General features: G+C 38.1%; 3 protein-coding genes across 35 annotated transcripts; all 3 read left to right on the top strand.

Annotated features, from left to right (window-relative positions):
• The first annotated feature begins 2,845 nt into the window (after positions 1 to 2,845).
• On the top strand, positions 2,846 to 5,668 carry LOC112290783 (uncharacterized). Of its 5 annotated transcripts, none has more exons than XM_090255119.1 (3): positions 2,851 to 3,165; positions 3,356 to 3,498; positions 4,004 to 5,668. In XM_090255119.1, exon 3 carries the CDS (start codon positions 4,016 to 4,018, stop codon positions 5,435 to 5,437), a length of 1,422 nt encoding a protein of 473 aa, XP_090111245.1. In that variant the 5' UTR covers positions 2,851 to 3,165; positions 3,356 to 3,498; positions 4,004 to 4,015; the 3' UTR covers positions 5,438 to 5,668. The 5 variants fall into 5 exon arrangements, with proteins under 5 accessions (XP_024393226.2, XP_090111245.1, XP_090111242.1 ...); XM_090255116.1 differs by having other exon boundaries at positions 2,932 to 3,165; positions 3,266 to 3,498; XM_090255118.1 differs by having other exon boundaries at positions 3,023 to 3,165; positions 3,266 to 3,475.
• A 75-nt stretch (positions 5,669 to 5,743) lies between these two features.
• On the top strand, positions 5,744 to 10,838 carry LOC112290378 (uncharacterized). The gene is made up of 7 exons (XM_073538347.2): positions 5,744 to 5,923; positions 6,064 to 6,128; positions 8,586 to 8,757; positions 8,852 to 8,881; positions 9,091 to 9,201; positions 9,477 to 9,566; positions 10,599 to 10,838. Exons 1-7 carry the CDS (start codon positions 5,744 to 5,746, stop codon positions 10,836 to 10,838), a joined length of 888 nt encoding a protein of 295 aa, XP_073394448.1.
• Positions 10,839 to 11,273: 435 nt separating this feature from the next.
• Positions 11,274 to 20,134, top strand: LOC112290379 (uncharacterized). Of its 29 annotated transcripts, none has more exons than XM_090255108.1 (8): positions 11,274 to 14,584; positions 15,009 to 15,594; positions 15,888 to 16,021; positions 16,331 to 16,411; positions 16,782 to 17,067; positions 18,937 to 19,078; positions 19,317 to 19,452; positions 19,707 to 20,134. In XM_090255108.1, the coding sequence occupies exon 1, from the start codon at positions 11,274 to 11,276 to the stop codon at positions 12,393 to 12,395; it is 1,122 nt and encodes a 373-aa protein (XP_090111234.1). In that variant the 3' UTR covers positions 12,396 to 14,584; positions 15,009 to 15,594; positions 15,888 to 16,021; positions 16,331 to 16,411; positions 16,782 to 17,067; positions 18,937 to 19,078; positions 19,317 to 19,452; positions 19,707 to 20,134. The 29 variants fall into 29 exon arrangements, 27 of the variants coding, with proteins under 27 accessions (XP_090111234.1, XP_090111231.1, XP_090111237.1 ...); XM_090255105.1 differs by having other exon boundaries at positions 16,782 to 18,669; XM_090255111.1 differs by lacking the exon at positions 19,317 to 19,452.
• The last annotated feature ends 6,517 nt before the right edge of the window (positions 20,135 to 26,651 follow it).

Here is a 26,651-nt window from a genome sequence, read left to right as displayed (position 1 = left end):
ACATATGAATTTGAATTAGGAGATATAAACTTGCATTGGTCTAACTTGTATACGATTTATTAACTGATCACGTACTATCTTTTCTATATTAATAGGCCAAAATTGATTCCTAGACTCAGTCTCAAACTCCTCCTAGACACAAAATCTACCTTGAGCCCTATAGCTTTGAACTCGATGTTGCCACCAAATGGTTGTAGTATCTTTTAAATAACTAGTTGCATACATAATTCTTTCAGTGGTATTTGCCTCAAATAGTTGGAGGTATTGTTGCATGTTGAAGAGCCATTGACATACATCTTCTTATCTTGAAGTTTTAGAGTATGTACTAAGCTTACTCAATTTCAGCCTAGCACATGTCAATTATCTTGTCCTTGAAGCTTCTATTTGTCTTTTTAAAGTAGTTATCTAGCCTAAGAGGTGTTGTATTGAAGCCTCCATCTGAAATTGCTCTGTCATATCTCCTATATTATAATTTCTCTCTTGGACTCTACTATTGTAATGTCTTTTCACTTCTTAATTGATTTTTTAAGAGTAGCTTGTATTAGCCTCAACATAGTATATAATGTATCCACAATAACTGACCTTTGATTAGATGATAACTATTGATATGCTACTAAAAGTAAACAGTCTAACATCCACTCTGATACCAATAAAATAAGACCAGATTAACTCATAAATCCAAGACTCTTCTAATCTACAATAATGTAAAGCTTCATCACAAAATAGGACAAAACAAACTAGAAAAAATCTGAACAAAACTAAATGAAATAGGACATGAAAGATAAAACTAAGTAAATAGAAACAAAATAGAACTGAATTAAACAAAAAGATACAAAACCAAATTTTACTAAGAGAAAGGGTCTAAAGCCATACCTAATTAGATGCCCCAAAAGGACTTAGTTAGTCCTATTTATATCTTATCTTATCACCATGGACTTTCTAGAATGTTCTTAGGTGGTGGATTTTACCTAGCTAACTACCTTAAACTCTTTTTTTAGAAGATTTTATGATAAATCCCATCTAGATAACTGTCCTAAGTCTTTTTTAGAATATTCTACAATAGATCCTACCTGATCTACTAATCTAATCCCAATTCTAGAAACCTCTATGATTCTAACTATCTATACAATTATCTTATTTATACCCTGCTACATTTAATATACAATTAGATTATTGTTAGTATATTTTTTTTAGTTTATATACTTCTTTGCATTAGTACAAGATTGACTATTAGACTAATAACTAAGAAGATTTGATAGTAAAGATTAAGATAAAGATAGGATAGATAATAAGTGATAGCTTATAATTTGACCATATATGGTAGCTTGTGATTGAATTGCATATAGTGGCTTTTTATTGAACTGCAAGTGGGAGCTTCTCATGTAATCAAATTTATTATTAAATAAAAATTTAAGGAATGAAAAGAGATAGATAGAAACATGTTAATGACATCTCAAAGATATCTAAAAGACATTATTTGGAAGTACTAAGGTGACTTAGGAAAGTGAAGAAAGGCACCTAAAGATGTAATTGTATTGTCTTATTTGGTTTATAAAGACAAAATTTTTTGGATCTTGGATTGAAATCTATGTGATTCATTGGAGTCTTTGAATAGAATAAGCTTTTGATACAATATTTAAGACAAGTATATCCACTTGTATAAAGTTTTAGGACAAAAACTTATTAAATCTATTAATTCTAGTAGTTTATAAGTCAAGGAAAAATGAAGTGCTAAACTTATTACATCTATTAGTTCTAATAGTTTGTAAGTCAAGGAAAAATGAAGTACTAATGTAAAGTAGATTTGGTAGTTTGCAAGTTAAGGGCAACAACTTTGAAAAATTAGAACTTAGTATCTATTAATATTATAATTATGAAAATTAAAATATAGTTGTATTTTTAAGTTAAAAATATAATTACAAAATTTTAAGATATTGAAACATTTATTTTAGGAGATATGTACAAAAGAATAATTGGATATAGAATCGAAAGAGCATTGACCTAAAAGTTAACATAAGATATTTACTTGCTACAAATAATCCAAGTCAGTAATTAATTTGAGAATTGGAATACAAAAGTGAAATGAGATACATAATCTATTGCAAAATGTCTCAAATTATTCCATTGATTTTATATTGAGTTAATAAGTTTAAAATGAGGTAGATCAGATTATGTACAAGTGAAGGATTCAAGTAATAATTTAGTACAAACAAGTACTAAGGGGAGAATAGAAACTAACCAAGACATACATAAGCAATAAAGATCTCTATAACAAGAAGCTTTGTACTTTCTTGGACCAACAACAAACTTCTCAACATATTTTTAGTAAGAACTCACCGTAGCATTCAAACAAACCTAGAGCCCATGCTAGAGTAGTTTCCTTATAAGTGAAGGTTGTATTTTTATGTTTTGGTTCTTATATTGAATCAATGTCTAGCCATGATTTTTAAGTCCCATCTAAGCCAAACATTTTGTATTTATTCCCCTTGCAATGAATTTTTAAAAATTTGTGCCAATGTTTTTTAAAAAAATAAAAAAATCATAAATTGTAATATGAGTAATATTGCAAGCCTACAAAAACTTTCTCAACCTGTCCCAGCTCAATCTGCAGTACATATATCTTGTGCTACCGAACTTAAGCATACTTATTAAGCCATTCTATCATGGGGTGTTGTAAAGTGAAGACTTTTTCTGGACAATGACCAAATTCCAGATAATAGTAAAATTCAAAAAATAGAAAATCATTATAATTTTAATTCAAAAAGAATATTTTAAACTATAAGATATTTCTGTTTAAAACAATAGCTTAAAAGTGGTAAACATTGATGTTGGATCACAAGGGGAAGGGGGGACTTGTGGGTGGCCGGAGTCTGTGCTATGATTTACCGCATCATCCGCAGAGGTTCTCCTGCCCCCCCCCCCCCCCCCCCCCCCCCGCGTGGATCTTGCTGTCTGCACTTCCGCAGTGGATGGCACGACACGACACGGAACGAAACGGCTGCTATTGAGTCCCAGCTCCCTTCGCGACTTCGATCTGATCGCGTGGAGTTGAGTTGGTTTTCGTGTTTTCCTTCAATTTGGTTGCTTCGTTGGAGCTTGTCAGGTTACTTGTTGCTGAAGGAGTCTAATCAGTTTGTACCCCAAGAGATCTTCGCTGCATTGTCGGTAAGTCCATCTCTTTTAAGTGTATCTGGTCTGTTTGAGAAGATCCTTCTCAATCTTTGTTGAGTTCATTGGACTTGTGTGGATCTGTCACAATCGACAGAGTTGGGTCATCGAAGCCATGGTGCCCGAAACAGCCGAGCAAGTAGGGGGATTCTGAGCTGGGGTCAGCTGAAAAGTGGTCAGCCCGCAGATGCTTCGGGGGCTCTTCAGGGGACCAAAATGAGGAGTTTGTCTACTGAACACATTGGAAACGTAAAAGTTTAGGAGCACCGTATGGACAGCAACGAAGGGCTTCGAATCTCTTCTTCAAGTACTGTTTATGAAAGTCCATGAGTACGTTGTTGGGAATGGCTGTCCTTGAAATTTCTTGTCTTCTGGGTTTCCTTTTAGCCTGTCAGATTTAGGATGTGAGGGTGTGCTTCTGCTGTATTGATCCCTAAAGTGCACGCCCACTGCTGCTGATAAATCTATTCCATCTGTAGTCGTGCCTTGCTCTCTTTCTTTGCTTCTTGGCGAGTCCTTTTGGGGTATGAAGCTTGGAAAATGCAGTTACATTTTTGTTGAATTTTTGGTACTCCAAAGGCACAGTTGCAGGTACGATATAACGATGAAACAGAAACTCGTCATTCCTAGTGTTCAGAACCAAATTATTTGTAACTGAAATCTTACGTTTTTATTTCTCGGTATACCATGTAGCTTTTTGGATAAGTGGACGCTTGCTCATGTCAGAAATCTGCCAGGAGTAGAGTACATGTTCGCAGACTACTGCAATTACTGCTTGCGGTCTTTAGAGTGTAGTTCTCACTCCTCGTATTCTTCTCTGACAATTTGAATACAGGTGTTTTCAACAATGGGCATCGCCGAATTGTTCAACAAGCTTAGCCGATTATGCAATCTAGATTTTTTGCCCAGTCTAGATTTTGCGGGTATGGTCGTGTTGGTGGGAAAAACTGCATCTGAAGGAGCACTTCCGTATACTTGTCTGGTCAGCGGACGATTACCATACTTAAATGCCTACATGACATCGGGGAGTGTGGGGCTTGCTCAGGCGGTGCTAACGTGCATCGATTGGTGGCCCGCACGGGTTTTGACTGGACATCGCGCTAGCGGAGGTGGGTCGATGTTAGAGCTTTTCAGGTTGAGGGCCAGTGGTAAGGCTGCCTACATTGGTCTACAATCCGGGACGAGTCTCAAGGTCCAGGGTAGTGTGGGAGAGGCCTTGGTGTCAGAACTTTTGAGGCTAGGCAGGAATATCCCCGATGCAAGAGATTCGAAGTATGGACGAAATGCTAAGAGACCGACATTTGTTGTCAGGGCGAAGATTGGGACTCCTGTTGGAAGGGAAGGTGAGGTGGTGGAGGTTTCAGAGGATGTAGGTGCTCTCTTAAGTATTATCGCTACAATAGTTTCTCTTCTGGTGGTCACACTGAATGTGCGGTGCCAGGAATGGTTCGCCTTGTCCGTTGTAGTTACAGGCATGATTCTTAACGCCTTGTTGGCTTATTTTATTCGACTGCGAAAATTTGAGTTCAACGTCGGGAAAGCTGCTGGAGGGTCCCCTCCCGGAGACTCTCTGGTACAGCTGAGTGATGCACCAAATGATTTCTGTGTGTTGCAAGGGGATGAGGATGACATTCAGAGTCTACTGCAAAGGGAAGTGCGAGAGACTGGATTCAAGAGCGCTCTTCCTTTGTTTTCTGTGTGCGTGGCTATGTTGGTTCACTCAGCTGTCGTGGTATTGGGGACCCCGCATATGGGAAAAACTGGTCAACTACTCTTATTGATTGCGGTATCTTTTGGAGCAATAATCGATTTGTTAAAGGGCAGTTGGGATGCCAACAGAAGTATTGGAAAATGGGCTCTTCATAAGTGGAACATAGAGATACTTGACGCTATACAATTTGCAAATCGAACTGCAGCAGTGGCGTATATAGCGGCTGGTCTACCTAAAACTGAGGCAAACGAATGGAATAGGCCAGAGTTTGTGCAGACGAAAGGATTGCAGGTGATAGGGATTGTGCCCACAACTGGCCCAGCGTGGGAAGCCTGGTGGGAAGGCTTGACGATTGTACTTCAGGATGATAGGATTCGATCAAGAGATGGTAGCGCGTTGAAACTAGTTCAAGACGAGCATCTTCCCTCCTGGTTGGAGAAGCAGAGCAAACTGTGGGCAGATATTCGAGAGGATATGTTTGATGGTATTCTCATGGCCAATATTAACAATGCCAATGTTAACAATGTCACTTTTAAGGTTAATCAACGCCATTATTAACATTGCCAATTCTGAGGCTAATCAACGGTAATAGACGTCCTTGAAATGCTAATGCATAAACAGAGAATCTTCATGCTTCAGTGTCCGTTCCACAAGGAATCAATTCAATTCGGTGTAGTAGGCAAGTTCACACCTAGTTGATTCTGTAAGCACTTACGTTGAGTTAGATTAAAAAAAAACTGTTTTAAATTGTTGGTTTTGCTATATGGAGCATTTTCCAGTTCCCGGATATTGCACTTGTCTTTCAGTGAGTAATCCAGTGCACGGTAACTTGAGGTGGGGATATATTTCCTTCAGATCCTTCGTATGAGCAATTCAGTTCCCAGCTGGTTGCTCGGTTGTCTGGAATGCTGCTGTGACAGCACGTACGTCATTGGAGTTGGTTTTTATGAAGCCAGCAGGAATGTGGCATATGCAATATTAAGAAGCAAACAATCAGACATTATTCAGATGTTTTCCAGGTCATGCCAGGACTCTGTCATTGAGGTGGGTGCTAATCTAGGCAACTTATTCAATGTCTTTTGGTGAAAATGCCTTCTTCTTTCTTAAGTTTTTAGAAGCCATGTGCATATAGAAGCAGTTCGCTGCCCTGGTTAAAATGTGGTTTAGCATTTGTGGTTCGATAGGTTTTGCATTTTCCAATAGTGGACATACACATCCTACACGCCATCCGGTTACTGGAGTTAGAAGGGTGTGCAGGATGCGGGCACTCTTGGTGAATATGTTGGTGGGATTTACACATCAGTCATCCCAGCCACCTAGGATTATCTTTGGGTCACTTGCCACCTAAGTTATTAACGCTAGCTAGACTATTTAGTCAAAGAAAAAGGTCCAAGTGGTCCGCGGCAGTCTCTATTGCAGCAACTAGGTTGTAGTTGCATCGCCCCACCTCATAGGATTCGGTGGCTCTGACCTCTCTTATTCTGAGTCATCTCTGAGTCATCTCGATCTTCTTGCGCTAGCATTTATTCATGCACCTCACCCAAAGAAGCAGTTTCAAATTAGCTAGATGACTCACTTTTGGCCATATGAATTCACAAATCATGCAATTGAGAAGTCCAAGCACCAATAGATGAACTGACTTCGGAGCAAGCAAATCACCGAAGAGCGCCTTCTTAAGAAAATCAAACCAAGACACAACAAAGCGTCGACATACTTCAACAATTGCTCATAACGCAAGACGCAATAACCTCTGAGTCGACAATCTCTCAATATCACCTTGCAACAACATGATTGATTTTCGGAAAAAGATAGAAAAAAATAAAACAGGGAGAGTGCCACTCTTGTGGATAAGGCAACAATTACGGACTAATGTGAGGGAGAGTGCCACTCTTGTGGAAAAGGCAACAATTACGGACTAATGTGAGGGAGAGTGTTAACAAGATTTACACATCAGTCATCCCAGCCATCTAGGATTTTCTCTGGATCACCTGCTACCTAAACTATTAATGCCAGCTAGACTATACAATTAGAGAAAAAGGTCGAAGAGGTCAATACCATTTGACCTATGCCAGTCTCCATCGCAGCAATTATGTTGTTGTATCGCCCCGCCTCGTTAGGATTTGGTGGCTGTTACTTTTGTAGGCAACTGGATTAGTAGCATCAAATACATGTAAACACCAAGCCTCAGGTCAAGTACGATTAATGCAAAGCGACAAACTTTCATTCCCCATTCAAATAACAAGAAATGTGTTTATTGCTCTAACATAATAGTCCATAGTAGGCATTTTTATTTTTCAATGTCTTCTTGAAGTTTTTCCAATTTTAAGTGGAGCCTTGTCTTAAGCCCTATCTAGTAAAGCTGCCTCCTAAGCAATTAGAAACATAGTCACACATTCTTGTTGCAAATCAAGGTTTGTATGCCAAAATTTAAGTCAGTAGTAATCCTACAAACATGAGTTGTTGTAGCTTATGATACAGTAGAATGCAATTACTGAAATGCAATAAAACATACAAATAATACAGTTGATAATATAGGAAACATCCTTTAAAACCACTTTCACTAGTAAATCCCAACATATTGAATGAAATTCAAATACACTTCACCTATAATGGACATAGTTCATTTTTCTTTCATTCGCTTATAATCTATTAGTTTTTAAAGTTTTACATTTTTATGATCTTAGTTCAAATCCAAGTTGTAACTTATATAATTATAGTTTTAATGATTTAATATTTATTCTAATATTAAGACTTATTTATACATTTGAAATTCAATTCATATTAGTTTAAAACATCATTTTCTTATTCAACCAAGGTCTTGTTTAGTTTTTTTGTTTTCAATAAGTCTAGTGATTTTTTCTTTATCATAGTGATCTTAGAACAATATGTTCAACTTGACTAAGAAATGTAAAATATCAAATATATTTTAATAATATTTGAAAGTATTATGTAATATTCTTTGAAACATTACTTGAAATAAATTGTAAAATTTTAGAAATATCTAAAAATAAACTTTAAAAATGTTCAATAAGAAATTTCTAAGATAAATTCCCAAACCTTCTAAAAACATTCTAAGTGTTTCTTCTAACACATTTTTTTTTTTTTTTTTTTTTTTTTTTTTTTAAATTTAAATTATTATTTTTTTTCTCTTCTCTCTTCTTCTGACAATTCAAAGACTTGACAATTGGGATTTAGTGACAAGCACAGAAGTTTTGAAAAAAGGCTAATTTTATTTAATAATTTATATTAAATCCATGCTTTTGTAATATTATGCACACAAATCATGTGAAATATGTCATAAAAATTGCCATTGCAGGGCCTACAAATGATATTTAGTGTATATCTTTGGAAGTAATGAGAATCTAGAAAAAGTCATCAGGATTAAGATAATTCATATGAGACTTAAAAACTTCTTATCATTATCATTATTCTAGACACTGAATAACGTAGATCTGTTGATGTGAATATTGCATGTGTAATGTGAAGCATCCATGTCTTGTCAGTGTAAGTTTTTTCGCACACTTTCACCTGCAGAATATTAATGGAATGAAAATTGTTCAAATGATGATGTTTTGTTCTCTGGGCTTCAGTGATGGATTACATCCAATATCATAAATAGCAGTGCAACATCTCCCCCGAGACCGAATTTCGTGACTAATTCAAACTCTGTTGACAAGTGGTTACAAACCGGGACTTGCTGCGGCAGATTGGAAGAGCTGCCCATTTGTGAGGAACAGTCTTCAGCTTGCTCGTCGACACCTCGACGCGACCTGAGAAGCAATTTGGACTTGATGCATGTGGTTCGGAGCTGGAAACATGTCACCACTCCGACGTCGGTTTTGGAATTTTCGAATTTCGGGTTTAGGAAATGCAGTGAGGTGCTCTTGGTTCCAAGTTTTGGGGTTTAAGACGCACAAACGCACTTGAAATTTAGAACTCGATTAGCAGTGTGAGCCGGGTCGTTTTCTGTAGCCATCGCGACTGCAAGTTGTAATCGCTCAGGTGGGAGATGAGCTTCAAGGATTTTCCCTCTCTAGAGTTCGGAAGTTTGCGACGTCTCTTTGGAATAGTGGGATTGAAGATTCACTGTTTCAGTTGAAAGGCCGTTTTACTTAGAGATTGCAGCGTAGTTGTTCAAATTATGAAGCGTTTTCGATTTCGACTTGGAACTGGACCAAGACCTAATTGTTCTGTCTCTCGATGTGTTGCAGAACTGTGAGCTGAGAGGACTGTGCTGCTCTAGTGGGTCATGTCATTTATGCACACGCTTTTCAGTTTGCCTGGCGACGTATGCTGTGTCGGTCTCTTTCTTTGAGGAAAAGGTAGGAGTGAAGTTTATGCAGTCTCTGGCAGGCAAGTTTGTAAAGTAAACCTTGTGATATCATGCATTTTCTGAAACTTTACAGGGAGTATTTTCGTAATTTAGTGTGCTTTGGTTGCATGCAATATGAAAATCCGGAGTCCAGCTTCTGAAGATTCAACGCCTAGGGAGGTAGTTTGTTCCAAGTTTATAGGCTTACTTGGAGGTGCGACATGTGCTGCATATTTTGGAACTGTTGCAAATACAAGTGGTTGATTTAGTAGCTTCTGTCTGCAGGTACCCCGTGTGAAGGAGGGGAGTCAATCGGTGGAGCTTGCACCTCACTGCGTCGTTAAGGAAGTGAAGTCGAAGATTGCATCATGGAAGGTGAACCTCATTGAGCTTACATTACATTGTGGCTTTTGGTTACTTAATTGGTCACTATCACGCACAGCTTGAATCAATGCAATCTATTTGGAGAAGAATCTTCTCTCCACCTGCACATGCTCTGCCAACTTGATGAGGAAGACGTTAACACCGTCCGCTTTGGCCATCATTGGTGATGCCACTCCTGCAAGTAGTCAGTGCCTTGCTTTCCTATTCTTCTTGATTTATAGAATTCGTGCCTTCTCGTTGAATGCAATCAATCTATGCTTTGCATATTTCTTACAATAATCCCGTGTGTGACCTACCAAAGTACGTCTGATAGTTAGAAATGGCTTAGAAATCATTGACGGAGTGAATCTTTATCAGATGCACGCAGAAGATCCTCAGTGATAGCTCTTCGTATTAACACTCATCCGAATTTGATGTTTACATTTATGATATATATGTTTTGATATAAAAACGAAGAGACCATTCGGGGAAATGTCAGATTTTTTACCGAAATCTGGGTTAGGTCTAATGCTTTTTGTCTGACCAATTGGTTCAGATCTGTCTCTAGAATTGATACTTCGTTGGTTCAAGTCGAAGGTTATGCTACTGCTGGTGAGAACATCTCCAAAGCTCGATTTGCATGAGTTCATTACATCGAAAGCTGCTCCATCGTACTCATTGAAAGCTCGCTTTCAAAAGCTTGTCATCATCTAAACTGCGAGTCTTGCCCTCACGTGCACGTTTTCTTTCTCAAATGTTGTTTAAAAGTACTTTCTCTATGTGCCCGCAATGAATTAAGAAGAACGGTGCATAGAAATTAGGAGAATCAAATATTGCACTTACGTTTGGGTGTTGGACATATATTGGAGCGTTGGGATGGCGTGAATTTTTCTTGCTAGTTTTTGCTCTTGTTCTTTCCTTGTTTTCCTTGTCTGGTAGGTGATTGTATTGTAATTCAAGACTGATATCGAGATGGTTAGTCCAAGTATTGGTTTAATCCCATTGTAAATATGACCTTACAGATGACCAGGTGGTGTTTTGCAGATTTTGTCTCAATGTACACAACATTGTGCAGACATCAGATTGCGGCTTCGTCGTACTTATCAAAAGAGGTCCAGCCTGCCACGCATTTCAGGGATCTGTTCCCACGCCATCCATGCGTATGTAACTTCACCATCAGATGAGCTCAGCTATTTGCAAGTTACACTGAAAGGCCATGGCAATGTTTCTAGACGAAAACAGCGCTCCAGTCCTGGCCGACTCGGCGCTTTGCAAAATCTGTAATGCCCTGGACTTGGACCAGATGTTGCGCGAGGGCGTCGAGAGTGGGCGTCACTCCATCACCCTTGGTGCTCTTGCCGCAATCCTCTCGAAGAAGCACATTTGCGGCCTCTGGCTTGATCTCACTCTTGATCTCCCGCAGTTGACTTCTCGATCGCCACACAACTGAAGACCTTACATTGGTGTGTGTTAAGCTGGCTGTTGGGCCGAGCGGCTGGGCAGATTCTTCACACTCTGTGCCCACTTCATGCACTCATCGCATTCAAGTCTGTGCCGACCGGCCGATTGCGATCTATAGAACGGTAATGAAAGAGAAGACAGGCCTTACAATGGAGCTGCAGATGATGGAAGATGATGCGGCTAGGTTTTTGACGTGAACGCGAGTATCATGGACGTAGGGTAGGGGCAGTGGTTAACTTCAAACTGTTTAAGGAGTGGATGGGCATTTGTGAGATGGAACATGGACCGACTTGTGCGAACGTCTGGGAGAATGTCACCGAGCAGTTGCCACAGGGCACCAGGATGATTGATGAGGCCCAAATGGCGGTTTTTGAGGCGTCCCAGAATTGCAGATATGTAGCGCTTAGTTATATGTGTGGAACAATCAACACGGGTTACAAAACAGTCCTAAAGAATGTGGATCAGCGATGTCATAGGGGCAGTCTTAAGAGGATGGCGTTGCCGAGAACCATCCTCGATGCTATCAAGGACTTGAGGGAGCTGAAGGAAAGGTATTTGTGGGTTGACGCATTGTGTATTGTCCAAGATGATTGTGTCAACAGAAAGGCCCAGATTGTGGGGATGGCCACAATCTATGGTGCCGCAATGCTGACCGTATTTTCTGTCGGCGGAGACTCAGCGGATGCTCCGCTCCCGGGGCTAGAGCCGGGGTCACGTCAGGAGCTACAACGTATTGAGAGAATCCAGTCGCTCTCGCTGGCCGTCCCGCTCAGGATGATGATCGAGACAATGGCTGCGTCAAAGTGGAACATGCGTGGATGGACGTTTCAGAAGTGTGTACTATCACGACGGGGACTGTTCTTCACAAATGAGCAGCTGTTCTTCGAATGTCAACGCGATGTATTCTCCGAGGACACAATCGTTGAGAGAAGCAAGGACACGGCAATGTATCCAGGAAAACCCCATGGCCTTGGATATACCGCGCTGCACTCAATCAGAAATCAGAAGGATCAACAGAATCGATACCAAGCCAATGCCAAAGTCTTCATGCAGGTACTGGAGGAATACACCCAACGGCAGCTCTCACATGTATCTGACATCTACAATGCTATCTTCGCCATCATAACCGTGTTTTCACGCGATATAGAAATCACTCCCTTGAATCCGAACACAGCATTTTTGTTTGGTGTGCCGGCGTCCGTGCTCGAAGATGCTATGCTGTGGCAACCAGCTCTAAATGTACCGGTGCATAACCGCCGTCGTGAGAAAGGGTTGGTTACGCCAAGTTGGTCCTGGGCTGGCTGGGAGATTAGTGTGGTGTATTTTGATCTTTTCGGGTTCATGTATGGTCCACCTGGGGCTTTGGTCGCTGGTGGATGAATGGGTCATTGTTGATCCGGATGGACATGCCAGACAGATTGCCATCGGTCGTCACCTGCTTAGCCCGTTGGAGACTGACAAATATCGACAGCCTTCAAGCCCATCAGGGTCATTGCTTGTTGAGACTTGCGCCAGGGACGCTCCATTTCTTTACCACCGTTGCATTGCTGAGGGTCCGAAGGGTCAAAAACCTACTTGACGAGATCGTAGGCGAGGACCAGAGTCAGGTTCCAGTATATGGTAGTAAGTTTCATTCGGTCTTTGAGATTTTGTCGAAAACTTCGCCGCCTGCGAAGATGGGTAGGATTGTGCTGCCAACTGACACTGATACGACGGTCCCCCTCAAGTTTGCAGTGCTCTCCCGTTCTAACATTGGTTGTGCCCCCGAAACTTACGATGAGCAGGTGTTTGGGAACCGCCATGAGGGGTGTTTGTTGAATGTAATGGCTGTTACGCTGTTGGGATGTACGGTGTATAGAAAGGAGGTCTCTGAAAGACTTGGAGTCGGCGTAATCGTGGAGAAAGGTTAGATTGCAGCAAGGTTACGGGAATGCGTGATGCTGTTGCAGTGACGAAAGCGAGAGCAGGATTCATCTCACAGCACCCTCCGTCATCAAAGATCTAACATTTTCTGGAGAGTTGTTTGCTCTTGGCAGGTTCACATTGGCTTGTGAGTTCCAGTTTTCATGCAAATGCAACATCAAAGTATGGATGATGGGTTGGTGGTAAGTTCGTAACTTACACTTCTAAAAGAGAAACTTGCGAAACGTCATGGATATTGCACGAATCCATGACAATGGAAGCTTTAAATATTGCCTAGATTCTAGTTCCGGCAGCCAACGTCTAGCATCTGCTAGATTCTAATTCAGGTGCAGATGAGGCGGAAAATGGGCACTCGCATAGAATTTTTGAAGAGTAAGTTTCCTTGCTGTTCGACATGACATTCTACGACACGTCATCAATGACTTAACCAAAACTACCCATTTCATGCACGTTAAAGTTTTCTCTTAAATCAGTACTTCTTGTCCTCGCTTAACCCCATGCCTTTTACTGGAAGTCAACCTCATGTACTTTGCCATATTATGGTTCTGTTTGCTTCTGGAGTAACTGAGGAGGAGTTGCAGACTTTGTGAACCAAGCTTTGCTGAATGTTAACCTGATAGCGAACGAAACACAGTTGTTATCAAGGGTCAAAATTAAGTTATATGTTATCTTACACAGCAAGCAGCATCCACTACAGGATCATTGACGAAATCTCCCATTTGAGCCAATGTAATAAAGATAAGTGGACCAAATCGCCATTACCTAATTCATTTCTAAATCATGAACCTGCTACAAACCTACGTCGTTTCAGGTAACTCTTCCAAGTCTGCCCAGAGCGACGAAATCTACATGTTAGATTCAGAATGCATGCCCTTGTTGTCACAATCCAGGACTACACTGCCACATGCTGGATTACAGGGATTTGTCTCAAGTTGTAGGCAACCCCTTAAACAAATGAATAAATAAAAAGAAGAAGGAAAAGAAGAAAAATACTCCTGAACGTTATCCCTTAGACAACAATGATCTGTTGTTTAAGAGGCCTCATTAATACACGCATACTGGCATAGGCACCGCAACTGAGAATTGATGGACAATCTTAACCCTGATTGGTAATTACAGAGCTATATGTCAAAGAGATACACTACATACAAGTGTAACCCATGATTGAATATCCACATCGAAGACCTAAATCAAAATCTAAATCAGATGGTTCTACCCCAGAACAAAAAACTCCAGAAACACTGTAAAACACACAAGAAATAACTCCAGAAAATAACACAAGAAGTAACTCCAACATTTCTTATCTATCACGAGTCAGGCTGGAGCATTGTTGAGGAAGATCTTGACAGTACTCTGTTGGGTAGCACATCAGCAGCGACGACAAAGTTCTCAATCCAGACTAGGTCAACTCGCACTCCAAAAGCTGGCTTCAGCTCACTGAGATGTAACATGCGATCACAAGAAAAGATCACCTGACAGCGCCCCTCATGCGATTTCTACTACGTTTCTGGAATTCAACAAGACTTCCTTCCCCACGATCTCGCCAAAACTTTTTGATGAACTTGTGAAGAGCAGTGAAAGTCGAGCTGAAATTCATTGAAGGACATAATCGCGGTGGCTAGTCCCGACTCAACTCCCAACTCCGTGTAAGAGCGCGCCAGTTCCTCTGTGTTTCGGCCCAAGCTCCCACCCCTAAACCTACCCAACACTGAATTAACTTAACTTTTAGGAAGTCAATTACGTGTTGGTGGGGTGTGGTCGTATGGTGTGTTCTTGACGGCCGACGGATCATACCGTAGAGTTGTTGAGCTGAATTAAACTTGATTTGCTTGCCAATTTTGACTTCATAGCCGATGGTTCAGAATTATATCATCTTGTTCAAATTTTTCTTGTTGCGTGAGTGTGAAAACAGCGTCTTCGCCAACACACTGGATTTGGTTTGGGGAGCAGTTTGCTTGGAGATATGGTGGAATTAATTTTCCATTGTTACAGTATGTTGGTTTCGAGATTCGCGATTTTGAGAAAATTCTACAATTTATGTTTGATATCCTTGTGGAAATATTTTTGCAGGCCGCTTGTGAGTATTGGAAGAGCGTAGTTGTAGTAGCAGCTTTTTTAAACAATCATCGACTCATTACGATACGAGTTGATAGAGAGGAGATTTCTGGAGAGTGGGTTCGAGGTGACTGTCGCAAGTCGTTGGGAGGCAGGGATCTGCTATCCAGCAGCTCGACCGAGTCCCGGGGATGTGCAGCTGAGGGAGGACGATTGCTTGTGGTGTAACAGAACACTCGAAGCTGTAGGAAATAGTAACACATTTGCTATTTACCAAATGTGGAATGAAGGGCTTAGTAACTTCTGCATTAAGATTGTCTCAGAAGGGTGTGTCGCTTCAGTACATGTCAACTACTTGTGGTTGCGTCCTATGTATTAGCGGAGTGAACTGATTGATCTCCTAACGGTGCGGCGGCACCAAATCAACTTGGGACACGGTTTTATACAGGCCAACTGTGCATGTTGCGGAGACTCGTTCGGTGAGGGGCTCTAGTGTGAACAGTTCCAACACTCTCCCTCACACAAGAGCCCGTGAAAAGACCTTCTCTCCCTATTTGGTACTCATGTCATTGTACGATGAAATCGAGAGATTGCCATAATGGTAGATCTTCTGCTTGGGTTTGTGGGCGATGGTGATCATCGTCCGTCGTTTGTTTCTTGAATTGATGAATTGGTTGGTGTCGGTGTTGGGTATTGATGGTGTGTGTTCTTCGTGTTTGATACCAGGGTTGCCTGTCGAGGTTGTTCGGAGATGTGGATTAGGAATGCAAGAAATTTGTTTCTATTGTTTCGTTTTAGGAGAGTGAGCAAGAGATGGTACCGGGAAATAGGAGGGACGGTTGATTGGGTTGCGGCAGAATTTATCAGGCTTAATACGCCGGGGTATCTGCGCAGCGTAGGAAGGACGAGTTCGGGGGCGAAGGATTCGTTACGCCGCAACCGTGAGGACCTTGCCTCCTTCGAGGCGTTGTTGGCGGAAGATGTTGGTGAGGCGTTGGGAGTAGAGAGTTGAGGAGACAATAGTTCTGGTAAGGCAGAATTGAACCTGCTGGCTTATTTTTCTTGCTTAGAAGAAGAAACAGTTGATCTAGGGTCCTTCGGGGCTGCCTTGGGCGAGATCCAAGAGGCACATGATGTCTAAAATGCTGCTGAATTTTGTACAACCAACCGGTTTAGTCAATAAATATGCTTTCTGTCTTTCAGTCAGTATGTGGGATACATCTATTTCCCCGGCTGCTACTTTCTTCCGGATAAAGTGATGTTGGAGCGTGATGTGTTTGGTGCGGGCATGTAGGACTAGATTTTTGACTAATTTTATTGTGCCTATGTTGTCACAGAAGATTTTTACCGAGCTGATATCCTTGTGTTTGAGCTCGCGGAGGAGTGTCCGGATCCACGTCGCTTTCTTGGCCGCGTCGGTAAGTGCTCTGTACTCTGCCTCTGTGGTGGGGAGAGAGACGGTAGGTTGTGATTTGCTTTTCTAGGAGATGGGGGCGGATCCTAGCGTGAAGAGGAATCCGGTTGTGGAGCGACGCCCATCAAGGTCCATTCTCCAATCCAAGTCGATATACCCGGTTAGGGTGAGCTTTGTTGTTGCGGGAAAGAAGAGACCGCGGGAGATCGTCCCCCGGATGTATCTAAGCACTTGCTTCGCGGCCTCTATATGGGTTTGAAGCGGATTAGTCATGAAGCGGCTAAGAACGCTAATAGCATAGACTAGATCGGGCCGCGTGTTTGTGTAGAAGATTAGGCTTCCGACGAGCCGTTTGTAATCTTCTTTGTTGGCAGGGTCGGATTCCATTAGGTTCTGGAGTGGCTCTGGAGGCCTTCGTCCATCGATGTCGTGCTGGGGTTGCACTTTGCCATGCCGAACATGTCGAGGAGGATTTCGGCATAGCGTGTCTGTAGCAGGACTATTCCTTTGGCGGGGTAAATGAATTGCAGCCTCACATAGACCTGCATACGGCCGAGATTCGACATTTGGTAGATATTTTCCAAGGCGCTTTGGAGAGAGGAGACAGCATTGGCATCGTCCCCAGTGATTTGTATATCATCCACGTACAAGATGAGAATGGTATATAATCCGTGGGCAGAAATTGCAAAGTACAAGTTGTAGTCCAACTCACTGCGGGTTAATCCGTGCTGGTGAAGGAAGGAGTCAATGTTGGTGTACCAAGCTCTTCCTGATTGCTTAAGGCCGTAGATGGCCTTGAGAAGCTTGCACACAAGGCAGCCTTGGTGCTTTAGGCCGTCGGGTTGTACCATATAAACCTCCTCTTGTAGGGATCCATTGAGGTAGGTCGATTTGACGTCGAGGTGCTTGATCGGCCAAGTCTGGGCGGATGCCATGGCGAGATGATTTGTATTGTTACCCACTTTACGGTGGGAGAGAATGTTTCCTCAAAGTTGATGCCCGGGCGTTGCTGGAATCCCCGGGCAACTGAGCGGGCTTTCAGCTTCTCAGATTTTCCATCAGCAGCTATTTTCGTCTTAAACACCCACTTTGTTGAAATGGGCAATTTGCCTGCTGGGAGTGGAATGAGCTGCCAGGTGCGATTGGAGATGAGGGAGGCGAGATAGAGCCATGTTTCTGGCGCAGTCGTGGATGGTTTTGTGTTAATGTTCTGCGACTCCGTTTTGGTTGGGAGAGTAGGGTGCAGTGAGATCCCGACAAATGCCGTGCTGATCGCAAAAATTCTTGAACTCATGGACATGAATTTCCCGCCACGGTCGGTTCATAAGGCCCTTATCCGGTAGTGGGTTTCTTCAGTAGCTTTAAAAGCTTGAAATTTGTTAAGTGCGGTTTCTTTGGTGGGTAGGAAGAAAGTCCAGGTGCGCCTGCTGTAGTTATCGGTTAGTGCGAGGGAGTACTTTGAGCCTCCGAGCGAGGGTGTGGTGAACGGGCCGCAAAGGTCAGTATGAAGGAGTTGGAAGGGATGAGTGGCGCGGTTCGAACTTTGTTTCGGAGCGGCAGTCTTTTGCTGTTTTGCGTGGACGCATTCTTTGCAAAATACTTGTGTTGATGGCAGGTGCGGGAGTCCTCGTTCTTGGCCTGATTTCGAGAAAGCATGCAGCACCCAGTAATTGATGTGCCCGAGGCGTCGGTGCCACAGTTTGGTCTTGTCATGGGCTGTGAGGAGGAGTTGTGGTGGACCGGGCTGGGGCAGCTCCGGTCGTGGACAATGAGATGGGTTTTTCAGCGGTGTTCCTGGAGGGAGAAGTCTGTACAGTCCGTTGGCATTGTCTCTAATTCTCTTGGCCAATATAGTTGACGGTGAAGTATTGGTTGCGATCCAACATGACTGGCTTGTGAAGAAAACCACATACCCTTTGTCCGCTAGCATGCCAACGCTTAGTAAATTCTTGCGTACCCCTCGTACGTGCAAAGCGTTGTGGACCTGTTGTGTGCCTTGTGCGTGACGAATGATACTGTTGCCCTCCCCATTGACTTGGTGACAATTTCCTGGGATGGAACGTACACTTGTTATCGCATGTGGCATTTTCAGATTTTTGAGATTGTGGGGGTTACCTGTGACGTGAACTGATGCGCCGCTCTCAAAGTACCAATGTCATCTCTGTCCAAGTTGAGTGCGAGCATGGAAACGTCAAAGAATTATGGTTCTTTGTTGTCGGGTTTCTCCTGCTCGCTCTTCTTTTCATCTTCTGCGGTTACAGAGTACGTTGGTTGTTTGCGTGTTTGGATTCGTCTTTGCCAACGGGGGTGGTGACATTCGCGTGCCCAATGCCCCCACTCTCTACAATTGTTACATCGACCGTTCCGCTTTATGTTATCAGAAGTTTGCTTGAGTTCATTGTCATGGTGCTGGTATGATGGAATGGATCCCGTGCTGGGTCGTTTGTTTAGGTGTCTCCCCCGTCCATGAAACATCATGGCGTCTCCATGTTCTCGTGGCCTAATTGTTCTTTATTGTTCTTCGATTAGGAGCCGACTGGAGAGCTTTTTGAAGGATGAAAGATTGTCTTGGCCCATGAGCCCTTGAATGAATGGTTCATATGCGACTGGTAACGTGGTGTGCACGATGCGGTCGGTAGAGAGTACCTCACCTGCTGCCTGGAGTTGGAAGGTGAGTACTCTGGTGCAACGGATGTACTCGGCCATGGATTGTGATTCCTCAAAGTGCAGAGCTTGTAATTGGTCGAACAGGTAGACGGTCCTGGCTGTGTTTTTGCTCTCATAAAGTTTGTGAAGAGTACGCCAACACTCTGCGGGGTCTATTTTTGTAGCTATGTGGTGGATGATGTTGTCTTTGACGGAGCTGAACATAGTAAGTGCTTTGATTTTTTCTTTCTCGATTGCTTCAGATGTTAGCAGCGAATTGGTGTTGATAACTTCCGCTCCATCTTGTTCGATGGTACTGGTTGAGGATGTTCTGTTATCCGTATACCAGACGCTCTCTCGCATAAATGCGAACTTTATTCGGACCTTCCAGGCGATGAAGTTGAGATCGCCCTCTAACTTGTTTGATTTTGACATGAAGAAGTTCTCGTCTTGACTCGTGACTTGCAATATTGGCGCTGTTTGATTGCAAGCTCTTCTTTGCGTATTGTTCCTGTTGCTTCTTGTGAAGTGCGATTGTACTACCGTGCTGCAATTTTGGGTCTTGGCGTTCATCCTTTGCTCCTGGTGCGGGTCGATTGTTGCCGTGCTGTGACTAATGGTGCCTGACCTCCATTTGTCTACTGCTGTTGCAGATGTATTGCTGCCGTGCTGCCTAGCTGCTTGTCTACTAGAATAATATTGGCAGAGATTGCAGAGATTTTCAGACTAGTGTATGTGCTCCTTCATGCACTAGAGATAGTTATAGCTAATGTGCGGTTTTGGCATGTTGCTCTAACAAGTAGAAAGTGCTGAGATAATGTTGCTTGTCTGGCATTTGATCAAGCTATTCCTACTATAAGTGCTTTGATACCATGTAGGAAATAGTAACACATTTGCTATGTACCAAATGTGGAATGAAGAGCTTAGTAACTGCTGTATTAAGATTGATTTAGAAGAGGGAGTCACTTAAAGTACATGTCAATATTTGTAGTTGTGTTATATCTTTTAGCAAAGAGAATTAATTGATTTTTTAATGATGTGGTAATATCAAATCGACAATATGGGATACCATTTTATGCAAGCCAATTGTGCATATTGTAGTGATTAGTTGGATGAAAGGCTTTTGTCAGCAAAAGTCAATTGAAACTTTTGTAGTATAGTTTGTGTTTTGTATCCATGTTATCAAGGACATTAATCTTAGAAAATTAAAAGATTAAAATGCTTGTGTTATTTAAAAAACTAAAAAATCATTCAAAAATGGTATCATGTTAAATTAGAATGGTTATTGCCTAAGACAAGATTAGAAAATCCATAAACAAGATTAAAGATTACAAAGGCATTGACAAGAGTGAAAAAGGTATTACTCTTACCTCTATATATATTATTTAACTAAAAGCTATTTGGCAATGTTCTATATGACCTCCAACATGTGTCCAAATTGCAAAACACATGTCTCAACTTGCAAGGCAAGTTTGTTACATGTATGCCACATTATTAGCTTGTTATCAACATATATAACACGTGCCTAACTCAATAATTAAGTTTCTTACTTGCTAACAAACAATAAACACGTATAAAATCAAAGTCATATTTATCAAGTTTCTAAAAAAATTCTATATAAAATATTATCTAATTAATCTTTTTTTTATTTTATTTTATTTCTACCTAATCATATAGATAATTATTGGAATAAATATACATATCCTTGAACTTACTCCCTCTTTTAAAGATGAGTTTCACAAAGATCAACTATCATATGTTGAAAAAATTTAAGATATAACAAATCGTATTTGTCACATATTTTAATCTTTGTTCTCTTTGAATGTGGTTGATAGATCCTCTTAGCCATTGATAGTTTTTTATACCAATGAACATTGTCATGAATTGTTTCTACCTCTAATAAAATCATCAAACATCAAAAGTCTCTTCAAAGGTCATGATATCAAACGCGTTGTATTCCTCCATTCATTCAAGGAAGAATATGTCATTTTTAAAAATCTTCTTTTTGATTACATCGTTTTGAAGGTCGTGACAATCACAATATCTTGTTTGATAATTTAGCAAATAATAGTTCTTGAGTTAAATCTATTGGCTATTGATTCTTCATCTTTTTAGTACTACAAATATACAAAAACTAAAAATAAAAATAAAAGGTAGAGTTTCATCTTTTTTAAACCATGTTACTTTTATAGAAAAAATTTGCTATTCTTCATCTTAGTTTTAATAGATTTTGTCAATAAAAAGCATGAAATTTCTTTGCTACATTTATAAGAGTTTTAATAGGCTCTCATGTACATTCACTAATATCATATCCATGCCAATAAACAAGAAATTCGAACTTATTTTGGTATTGCCTTGAGTCTAAAATTTCTTCTATCTTGAATTCTTGATTGTCATCTACTTATATAGGAAGAGGTGGCATTTTTTTTTTCAAGATATTCATTATCTCATATGGCTCAAGAAGAGACATGTGGAATATGAGATGAATCTTCATAGACTCTAATAAATTTAATTTATAAGCAACTAGATTGATCTGTTTATGAATATGAAATGATCCAAGCTTATAATAATCCAATTTGTCAAAAGGGCAGTTACTCATGATATTGTGACAAAGTAATCATACCTTGTTACTAACATAGAATTGAAGTTACTTCTTGCAATAAGCATGTGTATTGGTCTTTTGTCATTTTTTAGTTTCTTTTAATTATGCCTTCATTGTTGTATGGAGCTCAAATATATAATTTGCCAAATCTTCTACCATAGAATTATTAATTTTTACAAAGTCAAAATTATTAACTTGTAGATAATAAATATAATTAATAAAGAAAGATGTTTGTTGTGTAAAAAAATATATTCTATTATTATAAAAAACTCTTTCAATAATAAAAGAATTATCCAATCATTGTTTTGGTAGTTGATGGTACATCTTAAATATTATTCTAAAACTTGATTTATATACTTTGTCTATTCATTGATTTAAAGATGAAAAGTCAAAAATAGCTTATATTCTTTTTTAGAATTTTGAAAAGGATTGTCCAAAATCTTGATACAAATTAAATCCTTCTATCCAATATGATATCCTTAGATAATCAATAATAGTGATGGATATTGTTAAAAAAAAGCTTGGTTGTTTTTTTTACTTGTGATAGATTTTGTATATGATATAAAATATGCCATCTTGATAAAATGATCTACTATCACAAATATAAAATCATATAAATTTGAGACTAGAAGATCCATAATAAAATCCATAAAAAAAAAAAACCATAATTTTTCTTGTATAAGTAATGGTTGAAGAAATCCATAAGTTTAATAATGAGTTTTTGATCTTGAACAAATATCACATGATTGTACAAAGTCTTTAACTATTTTTTATATTTGAGGCCATTAAAAATCTTTCAATATTAGCTCCAAAGTTTTGTTTTATCCAAAATATCCGGTTATTAAAAAATCATAACCAGCTTGAAGAACTAATAATTTTTCTTATTTTTTAGAATATATAATCATTCTTTAAAATAGAGTAGATTATTCTTGAACTTTAACTTAAAAGTATCATAATAATTAAAAAAATAATTCTTAATATCATGAACAAGAGAATCTAAGGATATGCTTGATTGAACTTGCTTGAAAAATGTTCATTCAATAGTTAATGTTGATTTCATTGCTTGAAGATGAAAATGCTATGACTTCAAAAAAATTGTTCTTTGTTGATCAAAAGCTACATCTTTTTTTAGGTATAAGATAAAAATATCTAAAAAAAGTATTTAACAACCTAAAAAATACCATAAATTGATAAAAATAAGATAAAAAAGATAAATAATTGATATATTTGATATTAGAATAAAAGTGAAGATAAGATTGTGCTTAAAAATCCATATCATAGGTTGGATTGATATTTGGAAAGGATCAATGTTATGTTAGGTGTATTCTTACTTGAGAATGCATTGGACACCTAGTTGTGGAAAGTAAGTAAGAAAGCAACAACAATTTTACTAAGTCTAATAGAACATTAAATAAACTTCAAATAATTCCTAATAATCCAATCAAACTTTAACCTATTAAAATTAATTTAAAAAAAGTTACAAAAAAACATAAAGAATCTTAAAAAAAAAATTAAAAATTAAAATACTAATATAATCTTAATTAAAACCTTAGTTGAATCTTTAAAAAATCTTAGATCAAATCCTAATTGAAATCCTAATTGAATCAAATCCTAAGACAAACTATAATAAAATTCTAAGACAAACTATAATAAAATTCTAAAGAAATCCTAATAAAATATTAAATCTTAGAAAAATCCTACACAAGTTTTCAACCAAATTCTAAGAAAACTCTTATACTAACCAAATCTTACACCAAATCCTAGATCTTAAACAAATTCTTAACAAATCATATAGCAAAATGGAACCTCAATAAGTAATAATCAAACTGTTGATATTGATTCAAAAATTACTCTTTTCTTATTGTTTTAATTAGAAATATGTACAAAAAAGATGAAATCAATCAAAATTATTAATTGAAAGAAATTCAAGATAATCCAATTAGGCATTGGACCGCGTCCTATTCCAACCTAAATGCTGTAATTTCAGAACTAATATCTCCTTTTTGAATTAGTAAATTTCTTTTATATTTCATTTAAATATTGAAAATCAAATCTAATAACCATAAAAAAATAATTCACTTCAATCCAATCAAGAAATTGTTGAAAATCTTAAAAATCCTCACTTATCTTTAAACTTTAATTTTTGAGACCCCAACCTACAAAAACCTTGACATACTTCAATCTAGTTGTTCAATTGACTTTAAAATTTGTGCACACTTTTATAACTAGCACATCAATACACTATCCAAAATTTACCTATATATACACTGCAAAACTCAAGAAATCCTCAAATTTGTAAATATATTTTTATTTCTCAAAATCTAAACCAACTAAGAATAGTACTAACTTTGAAAATCCCTCAAAAATTCAATATTGATCCAAATGACATAAAATTAATGTCCAAAAATCTCTTTTCAATTTTTTTTTCAAATCTTATTCTCTAATCTACTAAAAAATAATGGAATCATGATAGGTGTATGGTTTTGTACCATAAGGTCTGATTTTCTCCCATTGTATGTGAAATTTGAAAGAAAGTTAATAATTCATTTAGGAGTTATTGCTGTTGGAAGATCAACATTAAGGTCAAAGATAAAAGCTAGCTAAGACCTGAGCAGATTATAATATTTTTCTTCTATTTTTATAAGTTCAATTTTCTTCAAAATTATTGTACTTGTTGTTAATTAAAAAATTGAAAGGTGTGTAAAATTTTAAGTAAGATCAATAATTTAATCAATAGATAATGAGGTTCTAAAATTATTCTAGGATTGGTTTGAATTAATTAAATTTTAATTAGAATCTGTTTAGAAATTTATTATAATTTAATTTAAAATTTAGGATTTCTTTATTATTTCTTTAAGATTATTTTAGAAGTTCTTTAGGATTTTTTTTCATAATTTATTTAAAAATTTAATAGGACTTTATCATATTAAAGTAAATAAGAAAATATAAAAGTAGAATAAATTACATTATAAAGGATATTACTTTAGGTAAGTTACTAATGATTAAACGGTTGCCTCTTGATATGTAATAAGGCCAAGAGATAAAATAGATGAACAAATAAAGGATCTTAAGAATATAAAAAATATGCTCAATATATATTTCCATAGTAAATAAGATAGCAATGGATAGTCTTGGTAGAATGTTGGATGGATGTATTCATCAAAGGATGGAAGTTGTCCATTAAGGCAACAACCACCACCTATAAGTAATGAATGTTGGAAGTCAGAGACATCTTATTACATACTCTTTTTGTGAGCAACCTTGTTGATGCTATATGTTAGTGACTTTAAAGTTTTATTTTTTTATTTTTCAATAGATTATAGATCCACTCACTTTTAGTTATGTAGATATCAAGTTCTTTGAAGTCTTTCTTATTATGAGGAGAAGATCTTATGATTATTGCTAATGTTAGAATTTGATATTTTCTAAATTTCTATTTTTGGTATTAATTGTTAATATATTTTTTTACTTATTTATTGTTAAGTACATTCATTGGCTTAGAAGATATCAATGAACTTAGAATGATATTATAGAACACTAGTATTATGTTTTCTTGTCAAGTTACATCATTGGTATACTAGTATTATGTTTTTTTGAGCTAAATTTTTTAAGAGATTTTCTTATAGTGATATAAAGATATTTACGAGATTAGAAGTGCTCTCGTGAGAGTTGAGAGTAATTAAAGAGTTAAATCACTTGTTTACTTATAAAAGAGGTATTTTGGATTTTTAAGACATTAAGACCTTTTTGTTTATTTAGAGAGCTTTATCTTCTCTTTTCTTGATTTTTTTTGATACACTTCTTCATTAGACATGGCTTCAAGTGAAGGTGATGATTTAAAAGTGATAGAGAAGTTTAAAGATGATAATTTCTACTATTAAAAGAAGAAAATAGAATTTTTGTTGGTTTCATTGGACCTTTGAAATATTATTAATGAAAGCGAAGAGCTTCCAAGTGATGATGTCCTTATCATCAACTAACTTGTCAATAACTGCTACTTGATTTATAAGTACTTTTACCTTGTTGACATGGACTATGAGATTATTTCTTTCTTCCATCTTTACTGTTAAAAACTTTTTCTTTGTCTATAGAATGTTGGCAAGGTTTTTATTCTTATAGGTGTTGCAAAGAGTCTTTTAAACTTGAAAGTGAAGAGCCTCTAATTGACATTGTATTTATATTTTTTATAAACCTTTCTGAGTCCTACAACTACCTCATTATGGCATTAGAGTTTATCAATATGAAGGAGCTTACCATAAATTATGCTACATCAAAACTTGCCATGAAGCAACGAAGAAGAAAGAGAAAGAACTTCAAAGTGATGATTTGGTTCTATTTTCAAGACAAGGCAAAGGTAGATATTTTTATCAATGTGATAATTTAAAAAATAACATGAAAAATTACTACTTTCATGGCAAGTATAGGAGCCTCCATGGCTGCCATGTCCAAATGGATTATAGATTTGGGTGCTACTAAGCACATGATACCATATAAGTACTTATTTGATACTTATGAAGAAATTCTAACAACAAATATTTAGTTGGAAGACAATGGCATGGTACAAGCTATTGGAATTGACTCTATTATGGTAGAAATTATTGTGAAGGATCAAATGAAGAGAATCAAATTGAAGGAAGTTTTACATGTGCCAAAGATGAAAAACCTCTTTTCAGTGATCAAACTTATATTATATGGTTGTAAGATTTAATTTTATATAAATAGATATTTTGTGAAGACATTAGGTAGACAACATATTGCCAAAGACCTAAAAAATAGCAACCTCTACTTCATCAATTATAAAAAGGTGAATAAAGTTAAAATAGAGATATTTACCAAATTTCTACAAAATTAAGACAAGTTTTGAATTTGGCATCAACAACTTGATTATTTGAATGCCAAAACTATGAAGGAGTTTCAATCTATAGTAAGTAGCTTGGAACTTAGTTAATTCAACTACAATGCCATGACACTTACTTATAAAGGTTGTATTCAAGGC

The sequence above is a fragment of the Physcomitrium patens genome, chromosome 13 (genome assembly GCF_059467195.1).
Source record: "Physcomitrium patens ecotype Gransden chromosome 13, ASM5946719v1, whole genome shotgun sequence".
Taxonomy (NCBI): Eukaryota; Viridiplantae; Streptophyta; class Bryopsida; order Funariales; family Funariaceae; genus Physcomitrium; species Physcomitrium patens.
The sequence above is the reverse complement of the archived record's forward strand: the minus strand, read 5'-3'. Positions and strand labels throughout refer to the sequence as shown.